General features: G+C 37.2%; 1 protein-coding gene across 1 annotated transcript in view; it reads left to right on the top strand.

Annotated features, from left to right (window-relative positions):
• Window positions 1-12414, top strand: part of NELL2 (neural EGFL like 2) — a 334594-nt gene extending 322180 nt beyond the window's left edge. The window contains exon 21 of the mRNA XM_037162321.2: window positions 11739-12414. Coding sequence (XP_037018216.2) covers window positions 11739-11789 — 51 coding nt within the window. The 3' untranslated portion in view covers window positions 11790-12414. The remainder of the gene's footprint in view (window positions 1-11738) is intronic.
• Window positions 12415-16245: the final 3831 nt, after the last annotated feature.

Raw genomic sequence — 16245 nt, 5'->3', positions numbered from 1 at the left:
AATTTTGATAAGTATTTTTAATGTAAGTTTATATGACAGCTGTCACAATACAATATAAAAATTGTTTTTGAATAAAGTTAATGACAACTAAGCAGACTTCTGGTCACATTGGTGGCATAGGCAGGTGTGGCTCACCTCCTCCCAAAACCACATCAAAATTACAACCAAAATACAGAACAACCATCACTCAGAACCATCATAAATGGAGCTGAATGGAAGTCCAACAACAATAGGATTAAAGAAACCACATCCATCGAGACTGGTTAGGAGGGGTACAGACACAGAACAAGGTGGTCCCTCACCCACGTGTGGTGGATAAAAATCCAGGAGGGATAACTCAGGAGCAAGGAGTCCTAGCCCCTTGCCAGTCCCCCCAGCCCAGGGTTCCCGTGTAAGGAAGGTAAGACCCCACAACTTCTGGATGCAAAATCCACCAGGGATTGAGTCAGTGGGAAAAAACTCTAGAGTCCCAGGCAGTTCTTCTTAAAGAATCCACACACAGACTCACCTACTTAGACTTACTCCCTCTGAGCCCCAGCACCAGGGTAGCAGCTTAAAAGGCACCAGTGGTGTACAGGGAGAAACTAAAGTGTCTGTCATCAAGGCAAGTAGAGGTAATAGTCCCTTTCCTGAACTCTCCCCACACAAAGCCAGCAAGCTGCTGCTATATCTGAGACTCCATCAGCCTGGCTAACACTGTTTGAGCCCCCTTGGAGATCCCCAGATACTCCTCCCCACCCAGTTTATGGCCTACCCAAGCTGCTTTTTCATACGAATGGCTGTTCTTGGCTCATGCTTCACAACTTTCTAAATCCTATCAAATAAACAACAGCTGGCCTCAGTGAGCCCCAGGCACTAGCAGTAGCCAGCCTAGATTCACAGTTTCTGGTTGCCTGGGAATCTCCAAGCCCAGCACATGTGGCAGCCATTTCAGATTGCTGTATAGCTCAGGCAGGGTGGCCCAGGGGAAAACACAGGTAGGGGCTAACCTTGGTCTTCACCACCCAAGAAACCCCAGAGCCTGTGCACCCAGTGGGCAGCTATACCACCACCATATCAGAGCACACCATCCTGTCCCTGAACAGCTGATCCTCCATGGAGGGAAGATGATGGTGGTCAGTTGTCACAACTGACAACTGACAGCTGACTGGCCTGGGTAAATCCATCCCATTGACTGACCAACAGCAACCAAGGCTCAACTACAAGTGGAGGGCATGTTCAGCCCACATGAAGGGCACACCTCAAGTACCCAGCTTGGGTGATAGGGGTGTCTGTGCCACTGGACCCTATAGGATACCTACTACATTAGGTCACACAGCCAAGACACAGAATCATAGCAGCTCTACCTAATTCACAGAAACAAACACAGAGAGGCTGCCAAAATGAAGAGACAAAGAAACATGGCCCAAATGAAAGAACAGATCAAAACTCCAGGAAAAAAAGCTTTAAAAAATGGAGATAAGTAATCTATCAGATGTAGAGTTCAAAACACTGGTTACAAGGATACTCAAGAAACTTAGTGAGGATCTCAATAGCATAAAAAAGATCCAATGAGAATTGAAGGATACACTATTCAAATAAAGAACAATTTATAGGAAAATAACAGTAGAGTGGATGAAGCTGAAAATCACATCAATGATTTGTAACCTATGGAAGCAAAAAGCAACCAGTCAGAGCAGCAAGAAGAAAAAAGAATCCAAAATAATGAGGATAGTATAAGCAACCTCTGGGACAACTTCAACCATTCCAACATTCACCTCAGTAGGGTGCCAGAAAGAGAAGTAAAAGAGAAAGAAACTAGAATTCTATTTGAAAAAATAATGAAAGAATACTTGCCAAATTTGGTGAAGGAAATAGACATGCAAGTTCAGGAAGCACAGAGAGTCCCCAACGAGATGGATGCAAAGAGGCCCACACCAACACACACCACAATTCAAACCAGCAGAGTACCCATAAGATTGTCAGGTGGTTTCTCAAAAGAAACTTTTCAGGCTAGAAGAGATTGGCAAGAAATATTCAAAGTCATGAAAAGCAGGACCTACATCCCAGACTGCTCTACCCTGCAAAGCTATCATTTAGAATCAAAGGGCAGATAAAAGAGTTTCCCACACAAGAAAAAGTAAAGGAGTTCATCATCACCAAACCATTATTTTATGAAATGTTTAAGGGCCTTAATAAAGAGATCAAAACTATGAAAAAGAAAATGGCAATAAATGCATATTTCTCAAATTGAATCTAAGAAACAAACTAAGCAAACAAAAAAAAGGGAAACAGAATCATGGATATGGAGAGTGTTTTGATAGTTGCCAGATGAGAGTGGGGTGTGGGGGAATGGGTGAAGAGGTGAGGGGATTAAGAAGTACAAATAAGTAGTTATAGACTAGCCATGGGGATGTAAATTACAGTTTAGGAAATGGAGTAGCCAAGAACTTATACACATGACCCATGGACATGAATGAGGGTGGGGGGATTGCCTGAGGAGTGGGGAGTGCTAGGTAAAGAGGGACAAAGGGGAAAAATCAGGAAAATTCCAATAGCACAATCAATAAAATATATTTAAAAAAATAAAGTTAATTAAATAAAAATAAAGACAAAAAAGTGCTACTACTGCTATCATGTGGAAAAAACTAAGTGAACTTTTTTGGCCAACCCAAATTTTACACTATTTTCCTTTTCCCTTCTTATTAAAGGGAAAAGAATATGCTCAGCTTTACCAAATTTATCCCAAATATTTATTTTTATTGTGTTTATTCTGTGTTACTTGAAAAATAAAATTTATTCAAAAACAGCCTTCAGGCGAATGTTCTTCATAATTGGGTGCTTTCAGACCACCATTTTTAATTTTCTTTCTGTCCTACTCCCTCGATTGTGTGGGATACTGGGCTAGTTGCAGGAGTATAAAGATAACCAAAAACAGACAGGATCATTCCTGAAAATTATCACCTAGTTGTACTGTCCAATACAGTAGTCAGTAGCCACATATGGCTACTTAACTTAATTAAAATTTAAAAAAATTAATATTCAATTTCTCAGTCATTTAGCCACATTTCAACAGCTAAAGAGTCACATGGCTCGTGGCTGTCGTAGTAGACAGCACACACAGACAATCTTTCTGTCACCATGCAGTGTCCTCTACTGGACAGGGCAGGTCTAGAGGTGAAGAGTGCAGTGTCTGGAGTCAGAGTACACACTCAATAAATATTGACTGTTATTGTTGCAAGGGGAATAAATAGACATTAAGTCATGACACAGATAAAGATGTTACAGACTGTGGTGGATGCTTTCAAGGAAGGGGGTGCTGAGCTAGGGGGCCGTCAATGCGTGGACCAGTTACTTCTTGAGGAAGTGACTTTGGACAGAAGATTTGAGGAATTAGGAGTTAGTGAATGGAATAGAGTAAGATTTTCCTTTCCCTTTTTAAAGATGTCTTCAAATTTAATTTGCTTAGGTTAAAAAAATATTTCCTCCACGCAGAAGTTAAACTCTTGAGTCAAAGATGAATTGTTAAGGTTGTCTTTCCCAAATCTAATAGACACCCACCACCGATGGGTCATCGTGCTTCCGGGCCATTATGCTTTGAGTTCCACACATAAGACCATGTATCTAGTTGAGAAATAAGGAGAAAGGAGGGATTAGGGAGTCATATCCTTTGATAAATAAACACTAGGAGGAACACTTTGGAAATTACAAACCCAGGGAGGGACGTACTTTTAACTCCTGGGAAAAATGCAGGTGTAATACTGAAATAATTGAGATACAGAAAAAATTAGTGTTTTGTGAGTATGAGGCTGCTAACTTCTTAAATGTTGCATTCATCTGTCTGAAACAGCAAACTTAAAGCTTTGAAAGTGGACCTCTGTACTAACATTAGAATAAGTAAGTAGTGCTACCTACAGAAACAAATATCCCATAAATGAGCAACATTATAATGAAGACTCCTAGGGGTGATTAGGAGAGCTTTGCAAATCAGTATTTTAAAATAAGGAGTAGTCCACAGATATTTGAATGACTGGAAAACAATTTAAAGAAAGTATTTTCCATGTGAAAAAATTATTAAATGTTAAAATAAGTCAAAACAATGAAATGTGATTAAATACCAAAATTCCAAAAGGGAGAGTCCTTTTCTAACTTATAAGTGATAATCTATACCTCAAAGAAAAGTTAGGGCTTCTAAAGATAAAATTACAAAACAGAAAGGCAAAACTAGAGACTGGAATAATATTTTCAGGAGATATTATTTCTTTACTAGGTTAAATATCGCAATACATAAAATTTAATAAGAAAAACACTTACTGCCCCATAAATAAATCAGCAATAGATGAATAAAGAATTCATTAAAAACATAGCTATTAAAAAAGAGGAAAATATTCAACCTTTAAATAGTTGAAATAAATATAAATTAAAATAATGAATCATTATTTTCCTATACTACAATAAAAAGAAAATATTTCACAGTGATTTCCAATGCTGACAGAGATTTACTAGAATTGTAATTCATGTGCACTGTTAGGGGCACTGAAAATATGTCACCTGACTGGTGTGGTTCAGTGGATTGAGCACCAGCCTGTAAACCAAAGGGTCACCGGTTCAATTCCCTGTTAGGGCACATGCCTTGGTTGCAGGCCAGGTCCCCAGCAGGGGACATGTGAGAGGCAACCACACATTGGCGTTTCTCTCCCACTCCCCCTTCCTTCCCTTCTTTCTGAAAATAAAATGGATATAATCTAAAAAGAAAGACACGTCAACAGCCCACACATACACCTTCTTGCCAACTCCCTGTTTCAACACAGACATCCTTTGACCTGTTAATCTCCACACTGAGAATCCAAGCTAAAGAAATCATCTATAATATGCAACATGCTATATGCATGACAGTATTCACCTCAACATTATTTGTCATGTAGAGTTAAGGAGGAAACAAAAATATCCAGTAGAAAAATGGTTAAATAAGTATAATAAATCTATACGATGCAATATTCATATTGTATATAGTTACATAGTCTATATGATTATATGGTTATATTACTCAGCCATTGGAGTACTAACGATATTTGTAGTAAATATTAAGGTGAAATATGTATGTTACATACGTGTTTTGCAAGATAATTGAAAATAAAAGAATAAAAAAATGAATTCTAAGAAACTATACTAAAATATTTATAGCGAGTTATAAAATATATATCAGTTATTTAGGTAAAGTCTATTTATATATGCATATTTATATAATTAATGTGTATATATATCTATGATCTGTATAATTTATATAGATTAATCATATAATCTATATAATTTATGTTTATACATCTATAATCTATATAACAGATGAATTACTATTAGCATGTAAATTTTAAATTAATAATTACATAAATAGTAAAGAAATATGTATTTGTAGATACAATCTGTAATCTATACAGTAGATTATAATTGGTATAAAAATTTATAACAGATGAATTATATTAGTAATATAATAAATTTAAATTAATAATTAAATAATAATGTATTGACTATAAAATATTTAAATATATTACACATTATACTTGTATATATAATATATATATTACTTAAAATAAAAGGAGACTGTCTTCTAATCTTGATCATTAGAGTTTAGCATGACAAGAGTGACAATGACCTCTTTAATAATAATAGCCAGAAATAACAGGATGGTAAGGAAATGTACTATGTTGCTATGTAAAAATAAGTAGTTTTTATAATTAGTTATGACAGTAGGTGGTTACTGTTTTCGGTCAGACTAAATTATAGTAGATCATTTTAGTTTTTATCAAGGAAATATTTATTATAGCAAAATGTACAATTATTATGTATATAATTTGATCAGTTTAATAAATCAAAATATAGAATATTCCCAACACTCTGTCAAGTACTTTTGTGTCCCCTTCCAGGCGGTCCTGCTTCTCAGAGAAAACCTCAATTTGATTTCATTCTAATAGATTTATTGTGCCTAGTTTCAAATTACATGTAAATGGATCCACACAGTATGTAGTCTTTTATGTCTCCTGGTGAATTGACTATTTTATCATTGTGTAATGTCCCTCGCTCTAGCAAGGCTTTTAGACTTGAACTCAATTTTGCCTGCCATTCATTTAGACTTACAATATATTGTTTTGATCTATCCACTTTCAGCCTAACTATGGTTTTATTTTAAGTGCATTTTCATAGATGATGTATAATAGAATTGATTCTTACTTTTTTATCCAGAGTAACAATCTCATTCTTCTAACTTAAGTGTTTAGTCTATTTATTAGTCTATATCTTTTAAGATTTTATTTATTTATTTTTAGAGAGAAGGGAAAGGAGGAAGAAAAAGGACAGAAACACTGACATGTGAGAGAAACATTGATCAGTTGCCTCTTGCACCCCAACCAGAGACCTGGCCCGCAACCCGGGCATGTGCCCTGACCAGGAATCAAACCAGGGACCTTTTGGCTCGTGGGTAGATGCCCAGCCCACTGAGCCACACCAGTCAGGGATGGTGTATTTGCATTTAATGTTACTTTTGACATTGGCGTGTTTAGGGCTACCTTTTTGCCATTTGTTTTCTATTTGTCCTGTCTATGTTTTATACTCCTATTCATCCATTCCTCCCTTCTTTTTGTTTATTTACTTTTTAAAATATTATTCAATTTTAAATGTTCTTTTGCCTTTTTAAACTTTAACTATATTAGCCCTGGCTGGTGTGGCTCAGTGGATTGAATGCTGGCCTGCGAACCAAAGGGTCACCACCAGTTCGATTCCCAGTCAGGGCACATCCCTGGGTTGCAGGCCAGGTCCCTAGTAGGAGGCACATGAGAGGCAACCACACATTGATGTTTCTCTCTCTCTCTCTCTTTCTCCCTCCCTTTTCCTCTCTAAAAATAAATAAATAAAATATTTAAAAATATATAAATAAACTTTAAATATATTATTATTCTAGCTGTTAGTCTAGAAATTATAATATATTAATTTATTATAATATAATAAGATTTAGTATTATGCTACTTCATCTAAAATATAAGAACTTTGGAATATAATTCTATCCCTATAGGCTTATAATTATGTACACTTTAAACTCTAAAATTCCATGTTAGTTAAATAGTCAAATATAAGTAAAATTAAGGGGAAAGTTTTGCTATATACTATATATATTCACATTTCTGGTGCCTTTAATTTCTTCTCACATGTATGAATCTCCATCTAATATCATTTCCCTTTAGCTTGAGTAGCTTTCTTTAGCATTTTCTATCTTGCAGATACTGGTAACAAATTCTCTCAACTTATACTTTTCTAAAAATGGTTTTATTTCTGAAGATATTTTTACTAAATTCTTTAGCATTTTCCATCTTGCAAGATACTAGTAACAAATTCTCTCAACTTACATTTACCTAAAAATTGTCTTATTTTTGAAGATATTTTTACTAAATTTAGACTTCAGGATTGACGGTTTGTTTCCAGAGCTTTAAAGTTGATACTCTATTGTGTCCTAGTCTCCGTATTTCCTCTTGAGCCTTCAGCTATCGTTCGTATTTTTCCCAGCATGCAATACTTCCTTCTTTTGCTTCTATCTCCTTTCACAACTTCATAATTTCACAGTTACATCTATCTTTGGATTTTAAAAGTCTGACTATGATCCATTTAGGTGTGATTTTTTTTGTTTAGTCTTTGTTCTCTTTGGTGTTTTCTGGATTTTTCAGTATCTAAATTGATGTTCTTTCTCCAAATTTGAGAAAAACCTGACCATTGTTTCTTCAAAGCTTTCATCTGCCACATTTTCTCCCTTTTATCCTCCTGGGACTCCAACAACATATATTTGATACAGCAAATAGTATCCTGATGATCACTGACACTCTATTTTTATTTCAATATTTTCTCTTTGTCCTAAGGATTGGATAATTTCTATTGTTTTGTCTTCAAATTTGGTGATTGTTTCTTTTCTCACCTCTAATCTGTTAAACCAATCCAGTGAGTTTCTTATTCTAGACATTTTCTTTTTAAGTTTCAAAAATTTCCATTTAATTCTGTCCATAGTTTCATTTCTTTGCTGATATTTAGCATCTTATTTTCATTATAACCATCTTTATTTGTATCTTTAAACATGTTTATAACAGGTACTTTCCAGTCTTCATCTGCTAATTACACCATCTGTATGGCCTTTGAGTCATTTCTATTTCTCTTGATTAGGAGTCACCTTTTCCTGTCTCTTTTTTTGCATATCTAATCATTGTTCTGGTTTATTGGAGATCATGGATGATTTATGGCATAGAACCTATGTTCTATTAGCTTCCTCTGAAGACTATTTTTGTTACAGTAGGTTGCAAGCTACAGACAGGCCAGTCACTTTGCATTTAAGGAGGCTTGGCTTTACACTGCTTAGGTAGGTCTAACCCAGATTTACTCTTGTTCTAGATTGAATCTCTTAATCTTGAGACATTGTTTTGCTCCTAATCATGGCCCATTGGGCTTTCATTGGAAAGCCTGACTTGTTCATCCATCCTTCTAAGTTGGGAGGGCACAGATTTCTAAACACCGCTATACTCAGTGAGTAGCCTCTGAAATTTCTGCTCAGATCTTTCAGCCTCCAAACTGATTATTTAGTCTTTTCTGCAATTCAAATCAGCCAGAGGTTTGAGGGAAGTTTTTATGTGGACTCACTCTCTCATCTCTAGATATTTCCTCTTGAATTTCCAGCTACTCAAACAGCCCTAAAAATAGTTCTCTATGGCAGAAGCCTGTCAGGTGGTGGCTCTCTACTGGAATTACAGTTTTCCTAAACCACTCAGTCTGGGGGTGCCCTAAGGGGAAATGCCAAGTAAGAATAAATCTCACACACTACTTTTCCCTTCTTTCAGTGATTGGAACCCCTCTGTATCTGCCTGCTTTTAGTCACTCTCTCTTGCTTCAGGTAGTTCTTTTTATATTTTGTCTAGACTTTATCATTACCTGTAGGATGATTAGTCTTCTATAAGCAGCTATGCCATCACTGAAATCAGAATCTCAAGGGATATTTTATTAGAATCTTTAATGTCTTTTATGTGTGTCCAATGTGGTTTGTATTTATCTTCTTACAGCAGAACATGTTAACATAGAATTAAGACAGACTTTCCTGTAAGATAGAGAATAACTCGTAGATAGCCGTTTTCTGAAAATATGCTCAGGACAGCCACACTAATGGTATTTCTCACACCGGGTTCCAGAGCTAGTTTTACATGCTCAGTGGCAAAAAGCTCTGGAAATCCCTCTAATGCTCTACAAGCCAGTTTGAGGAACTGATACTCTCAGGCATTGGTACACCCTAACTTCACTGGGTCAGTGAGTCAGGAAAGAGCATATAACCAGGTTATAATCAAACCATCTCTGCCTCTGAGCATGATGACAAAGCTTTATAATGCCACCTGAGACCCAAGAAATGGTTGAGACCATCTCTTGCTGTCAGAGGAAGAGCTCTGCTTAAAGCATTCTCAGAGATGGAGAGCAGGATGACAGGTAGGGGATGGAATGATTGAGCAGAAAGGAAAAAGGTCTCATGGACATGGATAATGGTGTGATGGTTGTGGGGGGAGGGGTATAAGGGACTAAATGGTAATGGAAAAATACAATAAAAAATTTATAAAGGAAGATGATGAGGCTAAATGAACAGTCTTGGATATAGACTGGATCTTCCATTTGGTGTGCTTCAACGAAGACTAAAGTATCAAAATCTTTTCTTTTTCAAGTTTTATTTTACAGGAATAGACACTTTGGATTTTATCATGTTAAAGTATATATAATACATTGTCAATGATCTAAAGTCAGTTATTGCAATAAAATATCAAATAGAGGATGAGTTTTAGAGTCAGACTAACCTGACGTGACAATACCAACCATCATTACGTGTGCAAGGAATTGAAAGGATAAGATGTGATTCCACTGTGTATATGTACCACAACTATTTTATCCACTTGTCTGTTGATGGCCATATAAAAGAATGAAATGTTTCCATCTGCGGCCACATAGATGGACCTAGAAAGTATTGTGCTAAATGAAACATATCAGGCAGGGAAAGATAATTACCATATGATTTCATTTATATGTGGAATCCAAAGCACAAAGTACACAAACAAAATAGAAACAGACTCACAGATACACAGAACAGACTGCTAGTTGCCACATGGGAGGGGAGCAAGGGGGCGGTGAGAGAAATGAAGGGATTAACAAGTACTGATTGGCAATTACAGAACAGCTGCAGGTTTGTGGTGCAGCATAGGGGTCATGGTCAGTAATACTGTAATAACTGTGTACGGTGCCAGGGGCGTGTGAGAGTTATTAAGATGATCACTGCATAAATTAATGTCTGAGCACTGAGTTGTACAGCTGAAACTAATACAATATTTGTTTGTCAACTATAATTGAAAAAACATTAAATAAAAAACTGAAGATAAGTAGATAAGAAACTTTTTTATTTTCTGTCATATAGTGTTTTGTAATACACTGTATGACAGTAGACCCCAAAAAGTAATTTATTTTTTTAATTGTGTATTCTTACATGTTTAAACTTTAGGCACCTTCAAAGTACTCTCCATTTGATGGAGTACCCCTATTGAGGTCATTTTTCCACTGCTCAAAACAGTTTTTGAACTTGTGGATTTTGATGCCTTTTAGTGTTTCCGTCATTTTTTGTTTCACCTCTTCCACATTGGCAAAATGTTTCCCTTTGAGGAGTTTTCTTATGCTGGGAAACAAACAAAAAAAATGTTGCTCCGGGTGAGATCGGGTAAACAGGGAAGGATGGGGCATTTAGTTCATGCTGTTTTGGTCAAAGACTGCTGAACACTCAGCATGATGTGGGTGGGTGCACTCACAAATCACCCATCATGAGATGGGCAAACACATTGAAAGAGTCTTCAAAAAAAATTCACTGAATTCAAACACAGCCTCTCACACCACCAGCTGGCACACCGATACAGACGGGTTCCTGAAACACTCACCTAGTGGTGGAAGCCTGTATTACAAGGGGCCTCCCCTCCGCGCCAAGAAGATAATTCCAGTTTTGGCGGGGTATCTCCTCCTATTATTTTTGTATTTTTGTTCTAAAAACTAATTATACATATTTGGCCCCCACTTGTCTATTTTTCCTCCTCCTTTCTGCACTGTTTTTGTCACCAATTAAAATACTCATCCAGTGCTTTTTTGGTTTCTTAACTACACAGAACTCTTTTCACTCCCCTGCCTTTACTCTTTTAGCCCATGTGCTCTTAGTTTGCTTTTCACATGCATGTCTTGAAGTCCTGGTTTAAATATCACTTTTACAGTGACATGTCCCCTCAATACCCAGTCTAAGTCACCAGTCTTTCCCAGCACTTTTCATAATTTTTTATTGTATGTTTATTTGGTACTTGCCAGTTTTCTCCCCACTCGAAACCCTGTAAGCCCAGCCCTGTGACAGTAGTGACCATGCATTCTGTATTGCTCAGTGTATCTATGCACCCCTTCCCTACTGTATGAATAAATAAACAAAAGGACCAGTGTGATTTGAGAGGGTGCCATGGGGTAAATAGAGCTAGCCTATAATTTGCCATGAATAACTGAACATAGTTAGTTCTGCAATAGTACAACACAAAAAGTATTGGGCCGTGATTGGGCTTCCAATCACGCAGAAATAATAAATAAACCATGGAGTTATGTTTGTGTGCACCGATCGATAAGTGTGAATATTTACTAATGGCTTAAAAATTCATACTGTGCTTCTCTCCACTCCCCTTTTTTAGAATGGCCACATCTGTTGCTCAGTGGATCCACAGTGCCTTCAGGAACTGTGAAGTTAACTGTCTCACGGGAGATTTCTGTTTAAAGATTGTTCTTTCATTAAAAAGACCAAAAAATAAAATTAAAAAGTTAAAACTTAAAGTGGATGATTTGTGGGCAGCTATGTGCAGCTTTGTTAATAGCTGAGTGAACTTTCAATTATGAAATGTGTGGAGCCAGAGAAAATGATGAGAGGAAAATTCTTGAGGCGAAACTAGACCAGAACTCTGCCTCCGCTGCATCTGACATCCCCGTGTGGAAGAACACGGGTGCGTCCACACCATGACGCCCTGACCCGGGGACACACAGCCTGAACCCTTCAGAGCTTTGAAAGCCTTCGAGCTTCACCGGTGCAGAAAATTCTCCTCTAGATCCGAAGCCTCACGAATCAGTTAGGTTCCTCACTGCAAAAAATAAAATGTAAGGCAGTGAATGAGTTATATTTTCAGAAGCAAAGCAAAGAAGCTATAACGTGTTATGTACAGTATACACTCTGAAAAGAAATTTGACACAAGTTATTGTCATGATGAAAATAATGCACAGGCATGGTTTCTTCATATTTTCTAACAGGAAAAGTCATCCCTATTCCATGGTTTTACTGCACTTGATATTATTTGGTTGAATCTGTTTAGTATAATAAGCTCGTTCTTGTGCGAAAGTAAATAAATATTTCTCTTACCTTATTACATGTCCAAGTGTCTTGTTTCATGTGCTCCTTTTTCCACAGATGCTTTAACATACAACTAGTTCTGCTGATGAAACTCCCACCACGCTATTTGCAAAATGAAAGGTGATTTTCACTAAATCATACGCCTTAGTGGGTGCGGTGAATACTTTTATTCTGCCTCTCCAGTCACATTTCTCCCCCGGCTCCCTATCCGCGGGGCTGATCTATACAGACCCTAGTAATGGGTTCTTTTGTCCTCTGGATTTTGGTTTGGTTTGACCATGAGGACCACTAGCTGTGTATCAGAAGGAGGTAGAGTTGGGGTATCTATTCCACTGGCTGTCTTCCTGCCAGGTCACTGTCATGACTGGCTGTGTCACCCTACTGAAGACTGCATCTCCTGACAGGTGGCCTTTGTTCAGCAAAGGTTCAGCAACCTCTCTGGGTTCTGTATTTGCTTCTTCTGGCTTAGGGACAGGAACAAATGTGACTGTTTTGTCCTCAGGAGGAAACTGCTCTCTTTCTTGTTGGTTTCCTTATTTTCTGTCACATCTTTCTAAATGGCCCCATTGTTAAACTCTAGTTAGCCAGCTTGAATGTGTCATCTGCTTTTTGCTGGGACTCTGAGAAACAGAGGAGGGGAGGGTGTGAGGGTTGGGAATATCTTTGAGAATTAGTCCTTCACATTTTAATGTAAAATTTTAAAGAATCCCAATGTTAGGAGGTTGTATGATATTACATGTCCAATTTCTGATGCACAGGAATCTCAGGGGGACACCCACTAGAGGTGGCTAATTCAATATGCCCTATTTATAGGTAGTACTCTAGAGAGAAAGGAAATAAAAGCATTATCAAATTAAATTTTAGTTTCTAGAGACTTTTCTTTAAAGAAAGAAATGAAAATGGATAGGATAGGAGCAGCACATGCAATAGAAATGGTAATGTGGCTTTTAACTCCCCCTTTACATTACCATGGAAACAACCTAACAAAGCAGAGCTAAAGGATCATGTATAAATGTCTTAATACTTGGGCATATATAACATTCATTGACTGTGTGAACTGGAGTATCTCTATATTCCTTAAGCATCATAAATGATATATTCTGCAGCTTTCCTATATTTAAAATTTCAGCAGAGTATAAGGTTTATTTTTATCAGCAATTATTTACTATGGCAAATTGCAATACCCTCCAATGATGTATTAATTTGAAGTTTTTTCCACATAAATTTTTTCTTATATAGGTTTGGAATTTCATATTACATCTTCCTGAAAAATATATTTTGCTTCCCTGAGGAGAGTAAGGAATAGTGTGTATGTGTATATATATACACTCATGTTCTATATCCATATACTTTTATATATTCATCATTTAGCTGTTTTACACATTTGGAAAGAAGAAGTAAGGCTGAAATTGCATGTTACGAATCCATTATAAGTCTGAGTACTTTTGTGGTTTGCAGACTCTGGTTTCTATAAAGTGTTGAAGGAAAATAAACTCTCAAAACATTGAGAAGATAAGAGAAGGAAGAATATAAGATTATGTTCTTCCAAGGACCATTAAAGCAATAAATGTGTTCAGATTGAATTTTTTTCTTCAAGGTTCATCCAATAAACAATAGGTTCCCAGGAGAACTACTGTTTACCCCAGCAAATAGTAATTGATTATTTCTTAAGAACTTTGTTCCTAAAAAAAGAGGTGGTTAATACCCTGTTTTTATTCTGGAGATAATTGGGAGAATGCTGTGGTTAAATTATGCCAATGTTATGAGAAAATAAGAACTAAGAAGCATGAATTTAATTTGGGGATACTTGGATCTTTTAAGAGCAGCCCTTAATAGAAAGTCTTTATAACAGTTCCTTTATTTCCACATCTAAAAGACACACTGATATTTAAGTATCATTCATTGGTAGTTCATGTATGGCCATCCACATCATTCACCTGTCCTTCAAAAGACTGCCATATTGCTTTTCCCCTTGACCTTTTCCACTGGTAAAGAGAACCATGGGATTGTTTGATTATACTGCAATATCATGGAACTCCTTTCCCCCTGCCAAGAACTTAGTTACCTACAACCAAAGTTGAGATACCCTATAATTCCTTTAGAAAAACAATGGTATATCGAAGCTCCATAACAACGATCAGTACTCTGAGTGTTGAAGTAGCAGAGGTTATTCGGGTGAACAATGCTGAGTGAAAAATAAGCCTCAATTTACTAAGCATCACCTTATCTGTTAAATTCAACACCGCTGCCCACTTAGGAGTTCTCCTGAAGGTCACCAGATCCCACAAAACACCTTCATGGACTCAGTCCAGTTGCTCTAGCATTGATGAGACCACCTTCTTTTTTTTTCAGAGCAAGACTTCTTGCTTTTTAAATATAGAATGTTCATAGTACGATAAAAAATTGAGCTCAGAGAGATTCATGCCAAAAGGATCCCCAAGGCAATAAGTGAATGCTCACATTCTGTATGCACTTTATTCACCGAGGTATCTGGATGTTCCCCCTCTGCAGTGGGCTGTCACAGTGAAGTTGGCACACTGTGTCCTCACTGACCTTTCATTACAATGCACTGTTTTCTGACCTAGAATTCAATATATTCCATAAAGGAAGTGTCACCTTTTTGCAGAGTGATTGCCCTTACTTAATAGACCTACAGGTAGAAAACGGCAGGAACGACTTGAGCAGTAGTGGCTGTGGATCTGTAGCAAACTAAATTGACAAAGAATCAGAGCATTTGGAGGATTTCAATAGGATAATCTGAGCTGTGGTTTCCTGTGTGCCCCGTGTTTGCCAGGAGGCCAGGACTGCTCTTCCAATCCTTTTGTCTTTGTTCTGGGACCAAATCATTGTTCACAGAGATGGTCTGCATGACAGATTCTGAAATTCCTTTTTATTGTGAATGACAAAGGGCATAATATATTACTGCCACCCCTAAAATATTGTACTCAAAATGTGCTTTTCCATTATCTCTAGTGTTAGGTGTTTCAGAATAACACTCTGGAATAAATGTGTGAGTATATGGTAGAAGTGGAGATAATATCAAGTTTAGTTTTGAGTGTTATTTTCTCTTTTATTAAAAACATAACTACAAATAGGGTAAAATAGAAAATACAAATTTCTAAAATATATACAAAATAAAATCCAGGAATGAGTGTTTCAGATGGGATGCATGGCCTTAGGAGAAAACATAAAACCACATTGAACAAATATTTCTTGAAGAGCTTCCATACACTGCCCACTGTTCTAGACACTGTGAAGAGGTTACACAATGACCCAATTTCCCTGCAATAGCCTGAGCGCTGCAGGATAGGAGCAACCTGGTACCCGGGTGAACACCAACTGTGCAAAGCATGAGCATTCATGCATTGCCTTCTCATGGAGTTCATATCCTGATTGGGGCAGGGACGTGGGAAGAAAGTTAAGAAGTATGTAGATGCTCCTTCTTTCTTTCTGCTGCCTAGAATTCCATTGCATAAATGTACCATAGTTTTTGAAAGAAGGAGCTCCTACCCTTTGCAACAGCATGGATGGAACTGGAAAGCATTATGCTGAGTGAAATAAGCCAGGTGATGAAAGACAAATACCATATGATCTCACCTTTAACAGGAACCTAAACAACAAAACAAACAAGCAAGCAAAATATAACCAAAGACACTGAAATAGAGAACAGGCAGAGAGGGACCAGAGGGGAGAGGGGAGGGAATTTCGGGGAAAAGGGGTAGGATTCACAGGAACAAGTATAAAGGACACATGGACAACTAACAGGGGTGGAAATGGGAGGGAGGTGGGGAGCACTGGGG

This window comes from Artibeus jamaicensis, unplaced genomic scaffold (assembly GCF_021234435.1).
Source record: "Artibeus jamaicensis isolate MK-2021 breed Jamaican fruit bat unplaced genomic scaffold, CSHL_Jam_final contig_233, whole genome shotgun sequence".
NCBI classification, from domain to species: Eukaryota; Metazoa; Chordata; class Mammalia; order Chiroptera; family Phyllostomidae; genus Artibeus; species Artibeus jamaicensis.
This window is presented reverse-complemented; position numbering and strand designations above follow the sequence as displayed.